The 20,640-nt window shown below is 43.7% G+C and overlaps 1 protein-coding gene across 1 annotated transcript; it reads left to right on the top strand.

Annotated features, from left to right (window-relative positions):
• Window positions 1-710: 710 nt before the first annotated feature.
• On the top strand, window positions 711-15,661 carry LOC138369883 (fibrous sheath CABYR-binding protein-like). Its single transcript, XM_069333628.1, has 7 exons — window positions 711-920; window positions 5,970-6,186; window positions 7,246-7,376; window positions 12,297-12,533; window positions 13,155-13,371; window positions 14,845-15,192; window positions 15,591-15,661. The coding sequence occupies exons 1-7, from the start codon at window positions 711-713 to the stop codon at window positions 15,659-15,661; spliced, it is 1,431 nt and encodes a 476-aa protein (XP_069189729.1).
• The last annotated feature ends 4,979 nt before the right edge of the window (window positions 15,662-20,640 follow it).

The raw sequence follows: 20,640 nt of genomic DNA, 5'->3' as shown, positions 1-20,640 counted from the left end.
GTAATTCTTGCTGATAACTTCAACGTCACGTGTCCCAGACTCTGACACCAAGACCTTGTTGCTCAATTCCGCAACACGAGACTTCACGCCGCACTCAGGCGTCTCGTCCACACCAACAACAATGGCTTCTCCCCCCCACCCACTAGCGTCCCGCATTCGCCACAGAAATTATTTATCACGAATAATATTATTTCACGCAATTGTGGCTGAAATGCTTTAATAAAGACTGGGTTGTAATTCTAGGGAGTTAAATATTATTACTTGGTTTCGTAAAAATTCCAGTATTCTTATACAGATATAATAATTAGTTCATGTGAACACTACTGTTAGTAAATTTTAGTAACTACAGTAATTAGTATATTTTAATACTAGTTTATAATAATACAATAGTATTGTATTAGCGTTGGAAATTAGTGATCCTGCAAGACATTTATGTACCGCCTCTAATGTCTCCTGTGGACGAGGAGGACAGACAGGACAAACCTGACAAGATTTCACCATTCCATCGTGCTTGTCCAACTTCACGAGATGACATACAGTTCCTGCAAAACATTTATGTACCGCCTCCAATGTCTCCTCTGCACGAGATGGACAGACAGGACAAACCTGCCAAGATTTCACCATTCCATCGTGCTTGTCCAATTTCACGAGATGACATACAGTTCCTGCACGACATTTATGTACCGCCTCCAATGTCTCCTCTGCACGAGATGGAGAAACAGGACAAACCTGCCAAGATTTCACCATCCCATCGTGCTTGTCCAACTTCACGAGATGACATACAGTTCCTGCAAAACATTTATGTACCGCCTCCAATGTCTCCTTTGCCCAAACAGGACAGACAAAAAAATCCTGCCAAGGTTTCTGAATCACATCGAGGTCGGCCACCTTCAAGTGATGACCTACATCTCCTGCAAGACGTATATGTACCCCCCACCAATGTCTCCTTTGCACGAGGAGAGCAGACAGGAAAAACCTGTCAAGATTTCACCATCCCAACGTGCTTGTCCAACTTCACGTGATTACCTACAGTTCCTGCAAGACATATATGTACAGCCACCAATGTCTCCTTTGCACGTGGAGGAGAGACAAGAAAAACCTGCTAAGATTTTACCATCCCATCGTGGTTGGATACCTTCAGGTGATGACCTACAGTTCCTGCAAGACCTCTGTGTATCGCCACCAATATCTCCTTTACACGAGGAGGATAGACAGGATAAACCTGCCTAGATTTCACCATCCCATCGTGCTTGTCCAATTTCTCGAGATGACGTACAGATTGATTGATAAAGATTAAGCCACCCAAGAGGTGGCACGGGCATGAATAGCCCGTAAGTGGTACAATTTTTTTTTCTCAGTATTCTGAGGTTGCATTTAACCATCAAGCTGTTATCGCGGGGGAGGATACTGCTTCACAGTCTTTATGAGGGTGTCCAGCTGCTGGACACCTTTGTTGACCAGGAGAGTGGCTGTGTTGATGGCTTCAGGGTGGCCACTGCATGATTCAGGAACTCTTAAAGCTCTTCTAAGGTCATTGGTTGCTTCACATTCCAGAAGATAGTGAAGTAATGGCTTTTCAGTGACAGTTTGGCAGAAGATGCACTCTCTCTGTCGGGGTTCACCAATCTCCCAGTTGCATCTGTAACCTAGACGTAGTCTATATAGCCTAACTGCTATTTTCCTGTGGATTCCTTTTGGGATATTTAACCTTTCTAATTTGGTTGCCTGAAGATACCATGTTGCAGATGGCGAACCCTCAGCTATTCTCTGGTGCAGGTAGGCTTTGTTGAGATGTGAGAGTTTTTTGGTGATGATGTTTTTTATGTTCTCTAGGCTGGGTTGAATTGTTTTATGTATCACTGGATGACGAGTTGCCAATTTAGCAATTTCATCAGCTTTTTCATTTAATGGGATTCCAATATGGGATGGGATCCAGTTTAAAGTTATGTTGAGTCCTTTGCCTTTAGTGACTGCTCCAAGATACAAAATGGTGGTAATTATTTCCACATTATCTTTCCACTGTTTTTGTCCTAGTATTTGAAGTGCAGCTTTTGAGTCTGTGTGTATGATTGCATTTTGAGTGTTTTGTGCAATCATATATGCGAATGCCTGTTGTATGGCAAACAGCTCAGTTTGGGTTGATGATACTAGTCCTCCCAGTCTCCAATATGCCTGTAAGCTGGTCGTGCAAAGAGCAGCGCCAGCACTCTCATTTTCTGTGTCCACCGATCCGTCTGTGAAGATGTGGGTGGCTCCTGCTACTGCTATGCTATACATTTGCTCTTCTATTATGCGCCTTAGGATTGAAGAATCATAGGCAGCCTTTTTCATTGGGAGACTTTCTATTACTATTTTGAAAGTAGGCTCTTCCCACGGCACGGAAGGAGTGTAATTTGGGTGTGGATGACCACCCTCTCTATCAAGAATCATGTTTTTTAAATGTAGTCTGTTTAGGACTTTTCCTACTCTTGCAACCCAAGAGTTTCCATTGTTTTGGCCTAGTCCAACCACCAAGGCCTGCCGTACTGGGATTGAATCAGAAGAAATAATTATCTTACTGATAATTGTAGCTGTCCTTTGTGATATTCTTTCTTGTAGAGAGGGCAAACCCGTCTTCATTTTTCACTCAAAATTTTTTCACAAAACACAAATTTATTCTCATTCTTACTCTTACTCTCACTCTTACTCCCAATCACTCTTACTCTCAATCACTCTTACTCTCAATCACTCTTACTCTCAATCACTCTTACTCTCAATCACTCTTACTCTCAATCACTCTTACTCTTACTCACTCTTATTCTCAATCACTCTTATTCTCATTCTTACTCCTACTCTCACTAACTCCTACTCCCAATCACTCTTACTCCCAATCACTCTTACTCCCAATCACTCTTACTCTCAATCACTCTTACTCTCAATCACTCTTCCTCTCAATCACTCTTACTCTCACTAACTCTCAATCACTCTTACTCTAACTCTCAATCACTCTTACTCTCATACTCACCCTTACTCTCAATCACTTTACTCTCACTCTTACTCATTCTGTCACCCTTACTCTCACTCTTACTCACTCTGTCACTCTTACTCACTCTCAGTCACTCTTACTCACACTTACACACTCTCTGGCACTCTCACTCACCTTCAGTCACTCTTACTCACTCTTACCCACTCTCGCTCACTCTTACTCACTCTAGTTAATAAGAACACGCCAATATAAGACAACAAAACGTTTTCAGATTCTTTCTCACCACTTTCCAGCAACTTTTATAATTTATATAAATTATCTTAGGGAATAATACATAAATTATATATTTAAACATGATATTAGTGTTTAGTGGAATGCATAAGGAGTCAAATTGTGTTAAAAAGAGCGATTTTTAGAAAATTTGGAAAACTACTTTTTTCTGTTCATATTATAACTAAATGGATTTTAAAGGTTTCACTCAGCCAATATATATCATTCACAATTTATTAATGAATTTTACAAAAAAACACCATAAATTTTATATTTAAACATGTAAAAACTATTTGTTTTACATTTGGAAGAAAATAATTGTAGAAAAACTATTTATAATTAAACCTTTGTGTTTGGATTTTTTGAGTAAAAGTTTCTCAAAGGCTCTCCTGCACCATTCTCAATGCAAATCATTCCCACACCTATGGGAAGAGATAGGCGAACGTTGTGTAGATGATTTGTGTTTGCTGGGGAGACAGGACAAACCTGCCAAGATTTCAAAATCCCATCGTGCTTGTCCAACTTCAAGAGATGACCTACAGTTCCTGCAAGATATTTATGTTCCGCCTCCAATGTCTCCTTTGCATGTGAAGGAGAGACCGGAGAAACCTGCCAAGATTTCACCATCCCAACGTGCTTGTCCAACTTCACGTGATTACCTACAGTTCCTGCAAGACATAAATGTACAGCCACCAATGTCTCCTTTGCACGTGAAGGAGAGACAAGAAAAACCTGACAAGATTTTACCATCCCATCGTGGTTGGATACCTTCAGGTGATGGCCTACAGTTTCTGCAAGACATTTATGTACCGCCTCCAATGTCTCCTTTGGCCAAAGAGGACAGACAGGAAAATCCTGCCAAGGTTTCTGAATCACATCGAGGTTGGCCACCTTCAAGTGATGACCTACAGTTCCTGCAAGACATTTATGTACCGCCTCTAATGTCTCCTTTGGCCAAAGAGGACAGACAGCAAAATACTGACAAGGTTTCTGAATCACATCGAGGTTGGCCATCTTCAAGTGATGACCTACAGGACCTGCAAGACATATATGTACAGCCACCAATGTCTCCTTTGCACGAGGAGGACAGACAGGACAAACCTGACAAGATTTCACCATCCCATCGTGCTTGTCCAATTTCTCGAGATGACGTACAGTTCCTGCAAGACATTTGTGTACCGCCTCCAATGTCTCCTTGGAGGCACGAGGAGGACAGACAGGAAAAACTGCCAAGATTTCACCATCCCAAAGTGATGACCTACAGCTCCTGAAAGACCTCTATGTACCGCCGCCAATGTCTCCTTTGCACGAGGAGAGCAGACAGGAAAAACCTGCCAAGGTTTCACCATCCCATCGTGGTTGGATACCTTCAGGTGATGGCCTACAGATCCTGCAAGACCTCTATGTATCGCCTCCAATATCTCCTTTGCACGAGGAGGAGAGACAGGACAAACCTGCCAAGATTTCAAAATCCCATCGTGCTTGTCCAACTTCACGTGATTACCAACAGTTCCTGCAAGACATTTATGTACCGCCTCCAATGTCTCCTTTGCACGAGGTTGGCAGACAGGAAAAACCTGCCAAGATTTCACCATCCTATCGAGGCTGGATACTATCAGGTGATGACCTACAGTTCATGCAAGACATTTATGTTCCGCCTCCAATGTCTCCTCTGCAAGAGGAAGACAGACAGGAAAAACCTGCCATGATTTCACCATCCCATCCTGCTTGTCCAACTTCACGTGATGACCTACAGTTCCTGCAAGACATCTATGTACCGCTTCCAATGTCTCCTTTGCACGAGGAAGACAGACAGGACAATCCTGCAAAGATTTCTGAATCACATCGGGGTTTTCAACCTTCAAGTGATGACCTAGAACTCCTGCAAGACATTTATGTATCGCCTCCAATGTCTCCTTTGCACGATGAGGACAGACAGGACAAACCTGTCAGGATTTCAAAATCCAATTGTGCTTCTCCAACTTTAAGAGATGACTTACAGTTCCTGCAAGACATATATGTACAGCCACCAATGTCTCCTTTGCACGGAGAGAGAGAGGAAAAACCTGCCAAGGTTTCACCATCCCATCGTGGTTGGATACCTTCAGGTGATGGCCTACAGTTCCTGCAAGACCTCTATGTATCGCCACCAATGTCTCCATTGCACGAGGACAGACAGGACAAACCTGCCAAGATTTCACCATCCCATCGTGCTTGTCCAATTTTTCGAGATGACGTACAGTTCATGCAAGACATATATGTACCGCCACCAATGTCTCCTTTGCATGAGGAGGAGAGACAGGAAAAACCTGCCAAGATTTCACCATCCCAACGTGCTTGTCCACCTTCAAGAGATGACCTACAGTTCCTGCAAAACATATATGTCCCGCCTCCAATGTCTCCTTTGCACGAGGAGAGCAGACAGGAAAAACCTGTCAAGATTTCACCATCCCAACGTGCTTGTCCAACTTCACGTGATGACCTACAGTTCCTGCAAGACATATATGTACAGCCACCAATGTCTCCTTTGCACGTGGAGGAGAGACAAGAAAAACCTGCTAAGATTTTACCATCCCATCGTGGTTGGATACCTTCAGGTGATGGCCTACAGTTCCTGCAAGACCTCTATGTATCGCCACCAATGTCTCCTTTGCACGAGGAGGACAGACAGGACAAACCTGCCAAGATTTCACCATCCCATCGTTCTTGTCCAATTTCTCGAGATGACGTACAGTTCCTGCAAGACCTCTATGTATCGCCTCCAATGTTTCCTGTGGACGAGGAGGACAGACAGGACAAACCTGACAAGATTTCACCATTCCATCGTGTTTGTCCAATTTCACGAGATGACATAAAGTTCCTGCACGACATTTATGTACCGCCTCCAATGTCTCCTCTGCACGAGGTGGACAGAGAGGAAAAACCTGCCAAGATTTCACCATCCCATCGAGGTTGGATACTTTCAGGTGATGACCTACAGTTCCTGCAAGACATTTATGTATCGCCACCAATGTCTCCTTTGCACGAGAAGGACAGACAGGAAAAACTTGCCAAAATTTCACCATCCCATCGTGCTTGTCCAACTTTACGTGATTACCAACAGTTCCTGCAAGACATTTATGTACCGCTTCCAGTGTCTCCTTTGCACGAGGAAGACAGACAGGACAATCCTGCAAAGATTTCTGAATCACATCGGGGTTTTCCACCTTCAAGTGATGACCTAGAACTCCTCCAAGACATTTATGTATCGCCTCCAATGTCTCCTTTGCACGATGAGGACAGACAGGACAAACCTGTCAAGATTTCAAAATCCAATTGTGCTTCTCCAACTTTAAGAGATGACTTACAGTTCCTGCAAGACATTTATGTACATCCTCCAATGTCTCCTTTGCACGAGGAGAACAGACAGGAAAAACCTGCCATGATTTCACCATCCCATCGTGCTTGTCCAACTTCAAGAAATGACCTACGGTTCCTGCAAGACATTTATGTCCCGTCTCCAATGTCTTCTTTGCCCAAAGAGGACAGACAGGAAAATACTGCCAAGGTTTCTGAATCACATCGAGGTTGGCCACCTTCAAGTGATGACCTACAGCTCCTGCAAGACATTTATGTACCGCCACCAATGTCTCCTTTGCACGAGGAGAGCAGACAGGAAAAACCTGCCAAGATTTCACCATCCCAACGTGCTTATCCAACTTCACGTGATTACCTACAGTTCCTGCAAGACATATATGTACAGTCACCAATGTCTCCTTTGCACGTGGAGGAGAGACAGGAAAAACCTGCCAGGATTTTACCATCCCATCGTGGTTGGATACCTTCAGGTGATGGCCTACAGTTAATGCAAGACCTCTATATATCGCCACCAATGTCTCCTTTGCACACGGAGGACAGACAGGACAAACCTGCCAAGATTTCTCCATCCCATCGTGCTTGTCCAATTTCACGTGATTACCTACAGTTCCGGCAAGACATTTCTGTACCGCCTCCAATGTCTCCTTTGCAAGAGGAGGACAGACATGAAAAAACTGCCAAGATTTCACCATCCCAAAGTGATGACCTACAGTTCCTGAAAGACTTCTATGTACAGCCGCCAATGTCTCCTTTGCACGAAGAGAGAGAGGAAAAACCTGCCAAGGTTTCACCATCCCATCGTGGTTGGATACCTTCAGGTGATGGCCTACAGTTCCTGCAAGACCTCTATGTATCGCCACCAATGTCTCCTTTGCACGAGGAGGAGAGACAGGACAAACCTGCCAAGACTTCACAGTCCCATCGTGCTTGTCCAATTTCTCGAGACGACGTACAGTTCCTGCAAGACATTTATGTACCGCCTCCAACGTCTCCATTGCACGAGGACAGACAGGACAAACCTGCCAAGATTTCACCATCCCATCGTGCTTGTCCAATTTCTCGAGATGACGTACAGTTCATGCAAGACATATATGTACCGCCACCAATGTTTCCTTTGCATGAGGAGGAGAGACAGGAAAAACCTGCCAAGATTTCACCATCCCAACGTGCTTGTCCACCTTCAAGAGATGACCTACAGTTCCTGCAAAACATATATGTCCCGCCTCCAATGTCTCCTTTGCCCAAGGAGGACAGACAGGAAAATCCTACCAAGGTTTCTGAATCACACCGAGGTTGGCCACCTTCAAGTGATGACCTACAGCTCCTGCGAGACATTTATGTACCGCCACCAATGTCTCCTTTGCACGAGGAGAGCAGACAGGAAAAACCTGTCAAGATTTCACCATCCCAACGTGCTTGTCCAACTTCACGTGATGACCTACAGTTCCTGCAAGACATATATGTACAGCCACCAATGTCTCCTTTGCACGTGGAGGAGAGACAAGAAAAACCTGCTAAGATTTTACCATCCCATCGTGGTTGGATACCTTCAGGTGATGGCCTACAGTTCCTGCAAGACCTCTATGTATCGCCACCAATGTCTCCTTTGCACGAGGAGGACAGACAGGACAAACCTGCCAAGATTTCACCATCCCATCGTTCTTGTCCAATTTCTCGAGATGACGTACAGTTCCTGCAAGACCTCTATGTATCGCCTCCAATGTCTCCTGTGGACGAGGAGGACAGACAGGACAAACCTGACAAGATTTCACCATTCCATCGTGTTTGTCCAATTTCACGAGATTACATAAAGTTCCTGCACGACATTTATGTACCGCCTCCAATGTCTCCTCTGCACGAGGTGGACAGAGAGGAAAAACCTGCCAAGATTTCACCATCCCATCGAGGTTGGATACTTTCAGGTGATGACCTACAGTTCCTGCAAGACATTTATGTATCGCCACCAATGTCTCCTTTGCACGAGAAGGACAGACAGGAAAAACTTGCCAAGATTTCACCATCCTATCGTGCTTGTGTAACTTCACGTGATGACCAACAGTTCCTGCAAGACATTTATGTACCGCCACATATGTCTCCTTTGCACGTGGAGGACAGACAGGAAAAACCTGCCAAAATTTCACCATCCCATCGTGCTTGTCCAACTTTACGTGATTACCAACAGTTCCTGCAAGACATTTATGTACCGCTTCCAGTGTCTCCTTTGCACGAGGAAGACAGACAGGACAATCCTGCAAAGATTTCTGAATCACATCGGGGTTTTCCACCTTCAAGTGATGACCTAGAACTCCTCCAAGACATTTATGTATCGCCTCCAATGTCTCCTTTGCACGATGAGGACAGACAGGACAAACCTGTCAAGATTTCAAAATCCAATTGTGCTTCTCCAACTTTAAGAGATGACTTACAGTTCCTGCAAGTCATTTATGTACATCCTCCAATGTCTCCTTTGCACGAGGAGAACAGACAGGAAAAACCTGCCATGATTTCACCATCCCATCGTGCTTGTCCAACTTCAAGAAATGACCTACGGTTCCTGCAAGACATTTATGTCCCGTCTCCAATGTCTTCTTTGCCCAAAGAGGACAGACAGGAAAATACTGCCAAGGTTTCTGAATCACATCGAGGTTGGCCACCTTCAAGTGATGACCTACAGCTCCTGCAAGACATTTATGTACCGCCACCAATGTCTCCTTTGCACGAGGAGAGCAGACAGGAAAAACCTGCCAAGATTTCACCATCCCAACGTGCTTATCCAACTTCACGTGATTACCTACAGTTCCTGCAAGACATATATGTACAGTCACCAATGTCTCCTTTGCACGTGGAGGAGAGACAGGAAAAACCTGCCAGGATTTTACCATCCCATCGTGGTTGGATACCTTCAGGTGATGGCCTACAGTTAATGCAAGACCTCTATATATCGCCACCAATGTCTCCTTTGCACACGGAGGACAGACAGGACAAACCTGCCAAGATTTCTCCATCCCATCGTGCTTGTCCAATTTCACGTGATTACCTACAGTTCCGGCAAGACATTTCTGTACCGCCTCCAATGTCTCCTTTGCACGAGGAGGACAGACATGAAAAAACTGCCAAGATTTCACCATCCCAAAGTGATGACCTACAGTTCCTGAAAGACTTCTATGTACAGCCGCCAATGTCTCCTTTGCACGAAGAGAGAGAGGAAAAACCTGCCAAGGTTTCACCATCCCATCGTGGTTGGATACCTTCAGGTGATGGCCTACAGTTCCTGCAAGACCTCTATGTATCGCCACCAATGTCTCCTTTGCACGAGGAGGAGAGACAGGACAAACCTGCCAAGACTTCACAGTCCCATCGTGCTTGTCCAATTTCTCGAGACGACGTACAGTTCCTGCAAGACATTTATGTACCGCCTCCAACGTCTCCATTGCACGAGGACAGACAGGACAAACCTGCCAAGATTTCACCATCCCATCGTGCTTGTCCAATTTCTCGAGATGACGTACAGTTCATGCAAGACATATATGTACCGCCACCAATGTCTCCTTTGCATGAGGAGGAGAGACAGGAAAAACCTGCCAAGATTTCACCATCCCAACGTGCTTGTCCACCTTCAAGAGATGACCTACAGTTCCTGCAAAACATATATGTCCCGCCTCCAATGTCTCCTTTGCCCAAGGAGGACAGACAGGAAAATCCTACCAAGGTTTCTGAATCACATCGAGGTTGGCCACCTTCAAGTGATGACCTACAGCTCCTGCGAGACATTTATGTACCGCCACCAATGTCTCCTTTGCACGAGGAGAGCAGACAGGAAAAACCTGTCAAGATTTCACCATCCCAACGTGCTTGTCCAACTTCACGTGATGACCTACAGTTCCTGCAAGACATATATGTACAGCCACCAATGTCTCCTTTGCACGTGGAGGAGAGACAAGAAAAACCTGCTAAGATTTTACCATCCCATCGTGGTTGGATACCTTCAGGTGATGGCCTACAGTTCCTGCAAGACCTCTATGTATCGCCACCAATGTCTCCTTTGCACGAGGAGGACAGACAGGACAAACCTGCCAAGATTTCACCATCCCATCATTCTTGTCCAATTTCTCGAGATGACGTACAGTTCCTGCAAGACCTCTATGTATCGCCTCCAATGTCTCCTGTGGACGAGGAGGACAGACAGGACAAACCTGACAAGATTTCACCATTCCATCGTGTTTGTCCAATTTCACGAGATTACATAAAGTTCCTGCACGACATTTATGTACCGCCTCCAATGTCTCCTCTGCACGAGGTGGACAGAGAGGAAAAACCTGCCAAGATTTCACCATCCCATCGAGGTTGGATACTTTCAGGTGATGACCTACAGTTCCTGCAAGACATTTATGTATCGCCACCAATGTCTCCTTTGCACGAGAAGGACAGACAGGAAAAACTTGCCAAGATTTCACCATCCTATCGTGCTTGTGTAACTTCACGTGATGACCAACAGTTCCTGCAAGACATTTATGTACCGCCACATATGTCTCCTTTGCACGTGGAGGACAGACAGGAAAAACCTGCCAAAATTTCACCATCCCATCGTGCTTGTCCAACTTTACGTGATTACCAACAGTTCCTGCAAGACATTTATGTACCGCTTCCAGTGTCTCCTTTGCACGAGGAAGACAGACAGGACAATCCTGCAAAGATTTCTGAATCACATCGGGGTTTTCCACCTTCAAGTGATGACCTAGAACTCCTCCAAGACATTTATGTATCGCCTCCAATGTCTCCTTTGCACGATGAGGACAGACAGGACAAACCTGTCAAGATTTCAAAATCCAATTGTGCTTCTCCAACTTTAAGAGATGACTTACAGTTCCTGCAAGTCATTTATGTACATCCTCCAATGTCTCCTTTGCACGAGGAGAACAGACAGGAAAAACCTGCCATGATTTCACCATCCCATCGTGCTTGTCCAACTTCAAGAAATGACCTACAGTTCCTGCAAGACATTTATGTCCCGTCTCCAATGTCTTCTTTGCCCAAAGAGGACAGACAGGAAAATACTGCCAAGGTTTCTGAATCACATCGAGGTTGGCCACCTTCAAGTGATGACCTACAGCTCCTGCAAGACATTTATGTACCGCCACCAATGTCTCCTTTGCACGAGGAGAGCAGACAGGAAAAACCTGCCAAGATTTCACCATCCCAACGTGCTTATCCAACTTCACGTGATTACCTACAGTTCCTGCAAGACATATATGTACAGTCACCAATGTCTCCTTTGCACGTGGAGGAGAGACAGGAAAAACCTGCCAGGATTTTACCATCCCATCGAGGTTGGATACCTTCAGGTGATGGCCTACAGTTAATGCAAGACCTCTATGTATCGCCACCAATGTCTCCTTTGCACACGGAGGACAGACAGGACAAACCTGCCAAGATTTCTCCATCCCATCGTGCTTGTCCAATTTCACGTGATTACCTACAGTTCCTGCAAGACATTTCTGTACCGCCTCCAATGTCTCCTTTGCACGAGGAGGACAGACATGAAAAAACTGCCAAGATTTCACCATCCCAAAGTGATGACCTACAGTTCCTGAAAGACTTCTATGTACAGCCGCCAATGTCTCCTTTGCACGAAGAGAGAGAGGAAAAACCTGCTAAGGTTTCACCATCCCATCGTGGTTGGATACCTTCAGGTGATGGCCTACAGTTCCTGCAAGACCTCTATGTATCGCCACCAATGTCTCCTTTGCACGAGGAGGAGAGACAGGACAATCCTGCCAAGACTTCACAGTCCCATCGTGCTTGTCCAATTTCTCGAGACGACGTACAGTTCCTGCAAGACATTTATGTACCGCCTCCAACGTCTCCATTGCACGAGGACAGACAGGACAAACCTGCCAAGATTTCACCATCCCATCGTGCTTGTCCAATTTCTCGAGATGACGTACAGTTCCTGCAAGACATATATGTACCGCCACCAATGTCTCCTTTGCATGAGGAGGAGAGACAGGAAAAACCTGCCAAGATTTCACCATCCCAACGTGCTTGTCCACCTTCAAGAGATAACCTACAGTTCCTGCAAGACATATATGTCCCGCCTCCAATGTTTCCTTTGCCCAAGGAGGACAGACAGGAAAATCCTGCCAAGGTTTCTGAATCACATCGAGGTTGGCCACCTTCAAGTGATGACCTACAGCTCCTGCGAGACATTTATGTACCGCCACCAATGTCTCCTTTGCACGAGGAGAGCAGACAGGAAAAACCTGTCAAGATTTCACCATCCCAACGTGCTTGTCCAACTTCACGTGATGACCTACAGTTCCTGCAAGACATATATGTACAGCCACCAATGTCTCCTTTGCACGTGGAGGAGAGACAAGAAAAACCTGCTAAGATTTTACCATCCCATCGTGGTTGGATACCTTCAGGTGATGGCCTACAGTTCCTGCAAGACCTCTATGTATCGCCACCAATGTCTCCTTTGCACGAGGAGGACAGACAGGACAAACCTGCCAAGATTTCACCATCCCATCGTGCTTGTCCAATTTCTCGAGATGACGTACAGTTCCTGCAAGACCTCTATGTATCGCCTCCAATGTCTCCTGTGGACGAGGAGGACAGACAGGACAAACCTGACAAGATTTCACCATTCCATCGTGTTTGTCCAATTTCACGAGATGACATAAAGTTCCTGCACGACATTTATGTACCGCCTCCAATGTCTCCTCTGCACGAGGTGGACAGAGAGGAAAAACCTGCCAAGATTTCACCATCCCATCGAGGTTGGATACTTTCAGGTGATGACCTACAGTTCCTGCAAGACATTTATGTATCGCCACCAATGTCTCCTTTGCACGAGAAGGACAGACAGGAAAAACCTGCCAAGATTTCACCATCCCATCGTGCTTGTGTAACTTCACGTGATGACCTACAGTTCCTGCAAGACATTTATGTACCGCCACAAATGTCTCCTTTGCACGTGGAGGACAGACAGGAAAAACCTGCCAAAATTTCACCATCCCATCGTGCTTGTCCAACTTTACGTGATTACCAACAGTTTCTGCAAGACATTTATGTACCGCTTCCAATGTCTCCTTTGCACGAGGAAGACAGACAGGACAATCCTGCAAAGATTTCTGAATCACATCGGGGTTTTCCACCTTCAAGTGATGACCTAGAACTCCTCCAAGACATTTATGTATCGCCTCCAATGTCTCCTTTGCACGATGAGGACAGACAGGACAAACCTGTCAAGATTTCAAAATCCAATTGTGCTTCTCCAACTTTAAGAGATGACTTACAGTTCCTGCAAGACATTTATGTACATCCTCGAATGTCTCCTTTGCACGAGGAGAACAGACAGGAAAAACCTGCCATGATTTCACCATCCCATCGTGCTTGTCCAACTTCAAGAAATGACCTACAGTTCCTGCAAGACATTTATGTCCCGTCTCCAATGTCTTCTTTGCCCAAAGAGGACAGACAGGAAAATACTGCCAAGGTTTCTGAATCACATCGAGGTTGGCCACCTTCAAGTGATGACCTACAGCTCCTGCAAGACATTTATGTACCGCCACCAATGTCTCCTTTGCACGAGGAGAGCAGACAGGAAAAACCTGCCAAGATTTCACCATCCCAACGTGCTTGTCCAACTTCACGTGATTACCTACAGTTCCTGCATGACATATATGTACAGTCACCAATGTCTCCTTTGCACGTGGAGGAGAGACAGGAAAAACCTGCCAGGATTTTACCATCCCATCGTGGTTGGATACCTTCAGGTGATGGCCTACAGTTAATGCAAGACCTCTATGTATCGCCACCAATGTCTCCTTTGCACAGGGAGGACAGACAGGACAAACCTGCCAAGATTTCACCATCCCATCGTGCTTGTCCAATTTCACGTGATTACCTACAGTTCCTGCAAGACATTTCTGTACCGCCTCCAATGTCTCCTATGCACGAGGAGGACAGACATGAAAAAACTGCCAAGATTTCACCATCCCAAAGTGATGACCTACAGTTCCTGAAAGACTTCTATGTACAGCCGCCAATGTCTCCTTTGCACGAAGAGAGAGATGAAAAACCTGCCAAGGTTTCACCATCCCATCGTGGTTGGATACCTTCAGGTGATGGCCTACAGTTCCTGCAAGACCTCTATGTATTGCCACCAATGTCTCCTTTGCACGAGGAGGAGAGACAGGACAAACCTGCCAAGATTTCACCATCCCATCGTGCTTGTCCAATTTCTCGAGACGACGTACAGTTCCTGCAAGACATTTATGTACCGCCTCCAACGTCTCCATTGCACGAGGACAGACAGGACAAACCTGCCAAGAGTTCACAATCCCATCGTGCGTGTCCAATTTCTCGAGATGACGTACAGTTCCTGCAAGACATATATGTAACGCCACCAATGTCTCCTTTGCATGAGGAGGAGAGACAGGAAAAACCTGCCAAGATTTCACCATCCCAACGTGCTCGTCCACCTTCAAGAGATAACCTACAGTTCCTGCAAGACATATATGTCCCGCCTCCAATGTTTCCTTTGCCCAAGGAGGACAGACAGGAAAATCCTGCCAAGGTTTCTGAATCACATCGAGGTTGGCCACCTTCAAGTGATGACCTACAGCTCCTGCGAGACATTTATGTACCGCCACCAATGTCTCCTTTGCACGAGGAGAGCAGACAGGAAAAACCTGTCAAGATTTCACCATCCCAACGTGCTTGTCCAACTTCACGTGATGACCTACAGTTCCTGCAAGACATATATGTATAGCCACCAATGTCTCCTTTGCACGTGGAGGAGAGACAAGAAAAACCTGCTAAGATTTTACCATCCCATCGTGGTTGGATACCTTCAGGTGATGGCCTACAGTTCCTGCAAGACCTCTATGTATCGCCACCAATGTCTCCTTTGCACGAGGAAGACAGACAGGACAAGCCTGCCAAGATTTCACCATCCCATCGTGCTTGTCCAATTTCTCGAGATGACGTACAGTTCCTGCAAGACCTCTATGTATCGCCTCCAATGTCTCCTGTGGACGAGGAGGAGAGACAGGACAAACCTGACAAGATTTCACCATTCCATCGTGCTTGTCCAATTTCACGAGATGAAATAAAGTTCCTGCACTACATTTATTTACCGCCTCCAATGTCTCCTCTGCACGAGGTGGACAGAGAGGAAAAACCTGCCAAGATTTCACCATCCCATCGTGCTTGTGTAACTTCACGTGATGACCTACAGTTCCTGCAAGACATTTATGTACCGCCACAAATGTCTCCTTTGCACGTGGAAGACAGACAGGAAAAACCTGCCAAAATTTCACCATCCCATCGTGCTTGTCCAACTTCACAAGAAGGCATGCAGTTCCTGCAAGACATTTATGTAAGGCCTCCAATGTCACCTTTGCAGGAGGAGGAGAGACAGGAAAAACCTTCCAAGATTTCACCATCCCATCGTGCTTATCCAACTTCACGTGATGACCTACAGTTCCTGCAAGACGTCTATGTACTGCCTCCAATGTCTCCTTTACACGAGGACAGACATGAAAATCCAGCCAAGGTTTCTGTATCTCATCGGCGTTGGCCACCTATAGGTGATAACCTACAGTTCCTGCAACTCCTCTATGTTCTGCCTCCAATGTCTCCTTTGCAAGTGAACGAAAGACAGGAAAATCCTGTCAAGGTTTCACCATTGTATCGTGTTTGGCCTACTTCAGGTGAAAACCTACAATTCCTGGAAGACCTCTATGTTCCGTTTGCAATGTCTCCTTTGCACGAAGTGGACAGACAAAAAAATCATGCCAAGGTTTCTCCATCTCATCGCAGTTGGCTACCTTCAGGTGATTGCCGACAATTCCTGGAAGACCTTCATGTTCCGCCTCCAATGTCTCCTTTGCACGAAGACGACTGAGAGAAATACTTCAAATCATGTGATGACATGCAGCTCCGGCAAACCTTCTATGTACCCCCTCCAATGTCTCCTTTGCACGAGGAATACGAACAGGCAATTCCTGCAAAGTGTTTAACTGGTCAGAGTGTAAGGTCTCCTACAAGATTTGATTGCATACAGTTTCTGGAAGATCTCTGTACCTCGCCACCTATCTTTACATTGTACGAGGATGACATACAAGAAATTCCTACCAGATGTTCTACTGGCCAAAGTGTAAAGTCTCCTGTTCGAATTGATAACATGCAGTTCATTGAAGATATCTGTGCACCCCATTCATCTCTCCTGTACACGAGGACAATTGACAGGTAATACCTGCCCAGTGTTCAACAAGCAATAGTGATAGGTCTCCTACAGGGATTTGTCCTGCAGTTCTTTGAAGATCTCTGTGCAACGCCACCCTTCTGCCCCGTACAAGAGGAAGACAGCCAGTTAATTCCTGAGAAGTGTTTCCCTGAGATGTTTTCACTTGGCCCATGTATGCCGTCTTCTTCGGGGAATGATGATCTGCTGTTCAAGCCTCCCTTCTCCACTTTATACTATGGCATTCAACGCCGGATTCCTGTACCAGATAAGTCTCCCCAGCAACCTTCAGCCAACCGACATGTGGAATATTTTGTCACCAAGAAAGATCCATGTAACGAAAAATCACTGAAATACATTTTCATCAGGAAGGAACTAGTCAATCATCGGGCATGACCACTTCTCAATCAATGAGCGCGAACAACCTCAACTCCTCACTTAGCAAACATTCTTCAGTCAGATTTATCTTGAGAAAAGTTCATTTGGAGAACAAGTTCCGTCCCGTTTAGTGACTGGTGATTTGCTGGTACTGTAAGTCCTGCATGTCCGTGTAGAACTAGCATATTTGGATGACATTCCTGACCAAGCATGTTATTCTTATTTTAGTGTCATATATTGTATATAATCTGTTATTTTAAAAATTCGTTGTATAATTTTGGAAAACCCAATTATTTTTTTAATAAATTTGTTAATAAATTTGACATTTCATTATTTCCTACCTATGATCTCTGTTATTCATATAAATGCTACACATTAAAAATAGAAATGATGGGTTCACAAAGTTTCACATTTTTTTAACTTTCTTGGATGGATAAGTTGGGACCCTTTGTCAACACAGAATTATTAGCACATTGGGCATGGAAACCATAAAGATGGCAATCGCAAAGATGCAAAAACTATCTCTCTGATTATAAAACTCAGTCAGAGAAGTTTTAACAACTATATTCCATTTGTAGAATACAAGATAACCTAATATATATGTTTAAATAATGATATATATTAAAATATCCCAAAATAAAAAAAAATATAAAGAATCATAATACAAACACTGGATTTTAAACTGGGGAAATGATTTTTTACTGCTTCGGCTTACAAATACAACCCCACCAAGTAAAAAAGGAACGATACCATGAGATCCAGCAGATACCACGAGATCATGAAGACGAACTGTGTTTGCAATAATCGATTTAAGTAACTTTCCACAATAGACGTTAGGCTAATTGGCCTATAGTTTGACGCAAGTGATCTATCTCCTTTCTTAAAAATTAGTACCACATTAGCAACCTTCCATGACTCTGGCACTCTGTTTGACTCTATTGATTTATTAAATATGGTAGACAGTGGCCCGGAAATTTCCTTTGCATTCTTTAAGCACCCTGACAAACACTTCATCCAGTCCTGGGGATGTGCTTGGTGTGAGTTTTACTTTTTGTTTAATTACATCCTCCCTGGTAACTGCTAAACTAGTCAACCTATTCTCGTCCCCCACCTTCATAGACTTGTTCGGCTGAAGGCATATTGTTAAGTTCCTCTTTGGTAAATACATCGATAAAATATTGATTAAAAATACTACTCATCTCTTCGTCCTTATCCGTTATCTGACCTGTCTCAGTTATAAATGGACCTATCCTTTCAATAATCCTTGTTCGATATAACTAAAAAAACCTTTAGGATTTGTCTTTGCTTGCCCTGCTAAGCGAACTTCATAATTTCTTTTTGCCCTTCTTATCTCATTTTTAACATTTCTAACCAGTTGTACGAATTCCTGTTCTAAACAAACTTTCCCACTCCTAAACCTTTTGTACCACACTCTGTTTTTACCTCTACGGTTCTTCAAATCTTTTTGTTATCCATTTGTGGATCACTCACGTGGTCGTTCTATTCAATTTATATGGTATACTACGTTCCTGTGCTTTGCTTAGAATATTTTTAAATATGTTATATTTTGAATCCACATCGAAGTTCCTTTTTACGTCACCTATCGCTGGGTTCACGTCTCATTCCAAGACCGGCCCCCCCCCATGCCCAAGACTTTCCAATCTATTTGCCCCCAAAAAATTCTTAGGCTATTAAAATCAGCTTTTCGAAATACTGGCACTTTAACACAATTTTCTCCTACAGATCTATTCCATTCTATGCTAAATCTCATTTCTTTGTGATCACTATTCCCTAGCTCACTCCCAATTTCGATATCATTAATTTGTGTTTCTCTGTTAGTTAACACCAAATCTAAAATATTATTTTTCGGCGTTGGATCCTTAATGTGTTGCGTAAGAAAGCAATCGTCAATTAATTCTAAAAAATCTTCTGCTTCATTATTCCCTGCTCTGTTAAACCAATTTAGTCCACTAAAATTAAACTCATCCATGACACAAATAATGTTAGACCTAGATGCTCTAGATATTTCATTCCATAGGTGCTTTGCTTCCATCCTGTCTAAGTTCGGTGGCCTGTATAGAACTCCTATTATTAGATTATTTGGTTTTTAGTTTAATTGTAGCCAATTAGTTTCTGTGTGGCTCAGCTTTGATTCCCACTTTGAGACTACATTTCAAATTTTCCCTAATATATATGGCTTCTCACCCTCCTCGTCTAATATCTGTATATGTGTGAAATAGTTTAAATCCATTTATTTGATATTCAGCAAATAGTTCTCTATTCTCTACAATCATCCACGTTTCGGTTAGTTCAATAATATCTTTTTTTCTGTGATACAAGAGCATTTAAATCGTTTATTGTTTCTTATACTCCTGCTGTTCGTGTAGTACACCCTAAGTGTATTATTAATTTGTTGCCCAACTCCCTAAAATATTTAAAGAAAAAATACTACTCACCTCTTCGTCATAATCCAATATCTGAACTATCTCTGTATTTAATGGACCTATTCTTTCTTTAATCTTTATTAGATATAACTGAAAAAACCTTTAAGATTTGCCTTTACCCTCCCTGCTATGCGAAGTTCAAAGATTCTGATTGCCCTCCTTATCTCTTTTTTTTTGTTTACATTTTAACCATATGAATGAAATCTTGTCAAGTGACGTCCCTATTCTTAATCTACTTATATCATGATCTCTTTCTACCTATAAGGTTCTTTAGATGTTTTGTTATCCATTTCGGGTCATTGGTATTCGTTCTGTTAAATTTGTATGATACTACATTCCTTTGATTTGCTTAGAATATTTTTAAATAGGTTATGTTTAGAATCGAAAGGGATCTAGGAGTTATAATTAGTAAGAATTAAAACCAAAACAACAACAGCGCATAAATGTTCGTATTAAGGCAAATAGGACACTGGAATTTATTAATCGAAACGTTACTAATAAGACACCTGGTGTTGTTCATCAGCTTTATCGTGATCTGGTTAGGTGCCATTTAGATTATGCAGTTCAGTTTTGGTCGTTGTACTGTAGAATGGATAAAAATTTAATAGAACGCGTCCAGCGTATGATGACAAAGATAATCCTCAAAATTAGTAATGTCATATGAAGCAAGATTGACAATAGTTAAATTACATTCTCTAGAAAGGCGAAGAACTAGGGGGTGACATGATAACGGTGTATAAGTGGATTAATGGGCATAACAAAAGGAATATTAATACGGTACTAAAAGTATTAACACAAGAGAGAGAGAACTCGAAATAATGAGTATAAATTGGATAAGGTTAGATTTAGGAAAGACCTGGGTTAATACTGGTTCGGTAACAGGGATGTTGAGTCGTGCAACTAATTACCGCGTAACATATTAGAAGAAGGATCCTTTGATTGTTTCAAGCATAGTTTAGACATATATATATATA

Source organism: Procambarus clarkii, chromosome 30 (genome assembly GCF_040958095.1).
Source record: "Procambarus clarkii isolate CNS0578487 chromosome 30, FALCON_Pclarkii_2.0, whole genome shotgun sequence".
In the NCBI taxonomy this organism is placed as follows: Eukaryota; Metazoa; Arthropoda; class Malacostraca; order Decapoda; family Cambaridae; genus Procambarus; species Procambarus clarkii.
This window is presented reverse-complemented; position numbering and strand designations above follow the sequence as displayed.